Consider the following 3993-nt stretch of genomic DNA (forward strand, 5'->3'; position numbering starts at 1 on the left):
AATTTTCGTCATCATTACATTTAATTGAAATATGATTCTCTTGGAGTGTGCTTCAAAGTAACTTATTACAATTACTTATAATTGAGACATCAACTTACTACAGTTTCAGGTGCCTAGTGTGATTTTCAGCTTATATACATATTGAGAGAATAACGAACATATTTCTTTAAGATTTTATGCTTTATTTAACTTTGACATAAGCGTCATTCAGTTATATTCAACCAGTTGTATTGCTTATTTTATTTGGAGAAAAAATAATCGTGGGTAGCATCGCATCCTAAAATAGTTTGCGAACACATTGATATTTATTATGAATATACCCATTATTTTAACTGGGTTTCACGCAAAACCTTTGATCTGTGTTATTAAAAAGATGTAATCAGGTCTTTGAGTCCTTGGGTCCCGATTACATCATAAAGGGCTGTAGGAAGGGCATTCGCACTAGACTTTGTATCAAGTTATCATATCATAAGTTTCAAGTTATTTTAGAATCGGAAATAAAGTAGTGCGGTATTGATAATGGGCTTGAATTCCTAACATTTGATTCAGATGTTGGACATTTGACGTAAGGTACTTAAACTGAGGAATTCGGGAGATATACTGAATAATCATATAGTAGTGGGTGAAAATATCACTTATAAATTTGCCCGGGGGTGGAAGATTCTGTATAATGGATATACCTTGTCAGTGGGTTGAAATGCTTCATAGCTAACCCTGATATCTCCACTTATCACGTGAACTACAGCAAAGGATTCGAAGGGGGAAGACACCAGTGATTTTTGTAGTGGACTGGACGAACCAATTTTGAGTCTCAGAAGCATTCGAGAGACTAAACAACCTAACTGTTTCTGAAGATGAATTGTATCAAGGCGAACGCTATGTGCATTTGTACTGACTGGCACAACTAGCGAAGTTAACTAAGGTTTGCTGATTTCAAAAGTCAAAGAAGCTATCTATAATCCGAGTAACCGTCCGACTTACTAAGTTCCATACAGTCACATGTTTGTTGTTATCTTTCCCCACTAATTAGTGCACTAGGTGGTCGGTTCAATGCAAAAGAAAAGGAGTTTAGACGTATAGCTACTGTGTTTGGTGGTACAAAGCAATAACAGGCTATCATGAATAGTAAAAATAGTCAATATAATTTATGTCTGCTTTTATGTAGACGACATTCCTATTTCTTCATACCAATAAGTGCATGAAGCCATTATAGAGTAAAATTGACACAGCCTTCTCACAGTACTTTGATCTGAATGACATCACTTTGAACTGCCTCAGACTTTTTTTATTTTCCATCAGTCGCGTGAAGTTTATTTGGACAGTATAGATACTAACAAGTGCATTGTTTAGAATGGTACGGTATGATTGAAACCAAAATATAGAAATGGGATTCACACGTAAAGATCTTCAATACCTGTTGCACTAACATCCCAATGAGATGAGATTATTACTAGACTCGGTTATTGGATACACCAAAACTAGACGCATGGTCTGTAATACTCAATCTGGAAGGTTGAGACTGCAAATTTCATCACATCGATCAACGTATAACCACGCTTTTACTAACCTCTACAAACGAACCATATATCTTTTTAACCAGCCCCACGATTTCGGAAATATACTACGGGACAAGTCAGATAATTACTAGTTGCAAGGAGTTAGGTCCATAACCTACACAACACAGTAATTCAAAACCTAATCAATTAGTGTGTTGATCGTACGACTCACGGCTAGATCATGTCATTATTGATGATCATTTGCAAAGGTCATCAAGCTTAATTACACTGCATTTAGAGTCATCTAAGAATACTACTTCATCGAATTTTCGGAAACTTTGTGGTCTAACATCTTGACGACCACTAGGAATAGCCCATAAATTTTCGTGACTAAAGGGTATGCTTATACTTCTCTGGATAAATGAGTATCAGCAGCGGAGTCTACCTAAAGATTAATGGCCAGAACCCTCCAGGGAGAGACAGAAGATCAGATGCATTAGGATTCCTATCAGTTTTCATTTTGATCTGCAGTCTTCGTCTATAACTCCCAGGAGTTAGTATAAAAATGTCGTGGTTGCTTGAAGCCATTTAATTTCGGTAGCATGGTGCAGTACCAATGGGTTTATCTGTGTAGGATCATGAGCTTTAATGACCTACCAAGACTAATACTGGGAATACATATGTAAACACGTACTAGGTCAAATACAGCAGTCTTGTATTCTTTTCTACAACGCCTGGTTTATCAAAAAAACGATAAAGAGCAAACTAACGTCTATTATAGTGGTTAAAATAATTAGATTACTAATCACAATTGGAAGTATATTATGCTTGTAAATCACTTGGTCTAATTCTGCTTTTAAAAGGACATACACGTACTACGACCCCGGACTCTTAAAACCAAAGTTGACATGGACGACAGGCTTTACATCTAGGACTTTAGACAATAATAACTGCAAAGCTGCATTTTTGTTTGACTGGAACGAACGTTGCATTGACTTTAACTGTTCGTCTGTCATTTGACGACACACCTCCTCATAAGGACCATATTGAGAGTTAACCTATGGATTGTACGTGAATAGAAACTATTAACATACTTGAAGCTCAAGTGAATTATAATGAGCTTCCTGTTGTGCTTTGAAAGCATCGACTTCCAGATTTGCTTCACCTTTAGCTTCCTTGAGTCGCTTTGCCCTCCCTATATGTAAATATTAGGTTTGCATTAACAATTACGATTGCGGGCCTCCTCTATTTTTGCTAGAGCTGCTGTGCGAGCCTGTTGCAATTTGGCTACTCCATCGCTTTGAGCTGCAACAGCCGACATAGCCTTCGGTGTAGGTTCCTGTTTTAAACATGCCACTCAACAGTGTTCAATAGCAAGATCGGAGGTGATACATTTTATACCCCTTGTTGAATTTCATTTATCTAAACGCAGTCATATTTTTCATTTGAATCATGACTTACTATGGTATAAAGATTCATTTCGGCTCTTGTCTTCTACTGATATGGCAATTCGTCTCAGTGAACAATCAAGGATTCTGTGACTCCAGGGTTGGTTGGAACCTGGTCGTAAGCACCTGTGACGCAACTAGTTTTTCCTGTGTACTGAGGAGGGTTTTTCCTGTTGAATTATGGTTTTCTATCATGTTTTGTTTTTGATCCAATAACTTTATCATGAGCCTGTAAAAGCTTGTTGATTTTATTGCGTTCACTTGTTGTTTCAGCACAGTGAAGATGGTACAAGTATTAAGTGTTTGACAACGCTTTTACTAGTAGCACCTTTTAATATAATTCGTACCCACCAAGAGAAATCGAAAGACAGAATCGGGGAGGTCAGAAGCCGTATTTGACGACTGCCAATACATAGCAATTGTCTGATGTAGTCTGGCTAGCGTTTGCAGTAGATGTTGAGTACGGCGTTCCCACTCGTGATCTGGTGCGGATATATGACCGAGCGTCTTCAGCCAGGTGAGTCGACTAAAACTAATTTGATCAGCATAAAAGGTCGAAAACTTACAGAGCTATTTATTTTGGAATTTATTTACAGCTACGACAGTATTAGATTCTGATTATTATTCAGTAAGTGGTAGTGTAGCCACTCGACTGCACTAGTTCCAGTCAGTTTGGTAGTTATTTGTTGGTTAGTATACTTTTCAACCCGGATGAAGGCGTTTGTTTTAGAGCAGTTCTTATTATTAGCTGCTCTCGTTGTATGAAGCAGATGTTTGGCACATTTTAAAGTTTTGAACATCCTCCATATGTCGTTGATTATCGAAGAGACATTTTTGAAATTACTCCTTTAATTTTGCTTCATACGGTAGCCTAGTGAGCAAATATTTACAAATCTAATCTTTTCAAGGCGTTCAGAGCCTGATAAATGAACATAAACTTTGTTCATGCATGGGAAGCTCATGTTCTATGGCGAAAACTTTGATGACGAAGTTGAGCATAACCGTATCGTTATTGCTGAAGACCACAGGGACCCGAAGAAGAACGTTTA

At 37.5% G+C, this 3993-nt stretch overlaps 1 protein-coding gene across 1 annotated transcript; it reads right to left on the reverse strand.

Annotated features, from left to right (window-relative positions):
* Window positions 1-2067: 2067 nt before the first annotated feature.
* On the reverse strand, window positions 2068-2848 carry MS3_00010781 (uncharacterized protein). The gene is made up of 5 exons (XM_012938184.2): window positions 2727-2848; window positions 2591-2691; window positions 2373-2554; window positions 2267-2340; window positions 2068-2230 (listed from the first exon to the last, which is right to left on the reverse strand). Coding segments are annotated over exons 1-4 (375 nt in total). The 5' UTR covers window positions 2818-2848; the 3' UTR covers window positions 2068-2230; window positions 2267-2339.
* Between the last annotated feature and the right edge of the window lie 1145 nt (window positions 2849-3993).

Source organism: Schistosoma haematobium, chromosome 2 (genome assembly GCF_000699445.3).
Source record: "Schistosoma haematobium chromosome 2, whole genome shotgun sequence".
NCBI lineage: Eukaryota > Metazoa > Platyhelminthes > Trematoda > Strigeidida > Schistosomatidae > Schistosoma > Schistosoma haematobium.

What these genes read in the sequence shown, in the direction of transcription:
- MS3_00010781 (XM_012938184.2), bottom strand. Translation starts at nt 2,817, where the DNA reads ATGTCGGCTGTTGCAGCTCAAAGCGATGGAGTAGCCAAATTGCAACAG. An exon ending in AATAGAGGAGGCCCGCAATC is followed by an intron (nt 2,692 to 2,726) that starts GTAATTGTTAAT and finishes ATTTACATATAG; the next exon opens with GGAGGGCAAAGCGACTCAAG. An exon ending in ATAATTCACTTGAGCTTCAA is followed by an intron (nt 2,555 to 2,590) that starts GTATGTTAATAG and finishes TACAATCCATAG; the next exon opens with GTTAACTCTCAATATGGTCC.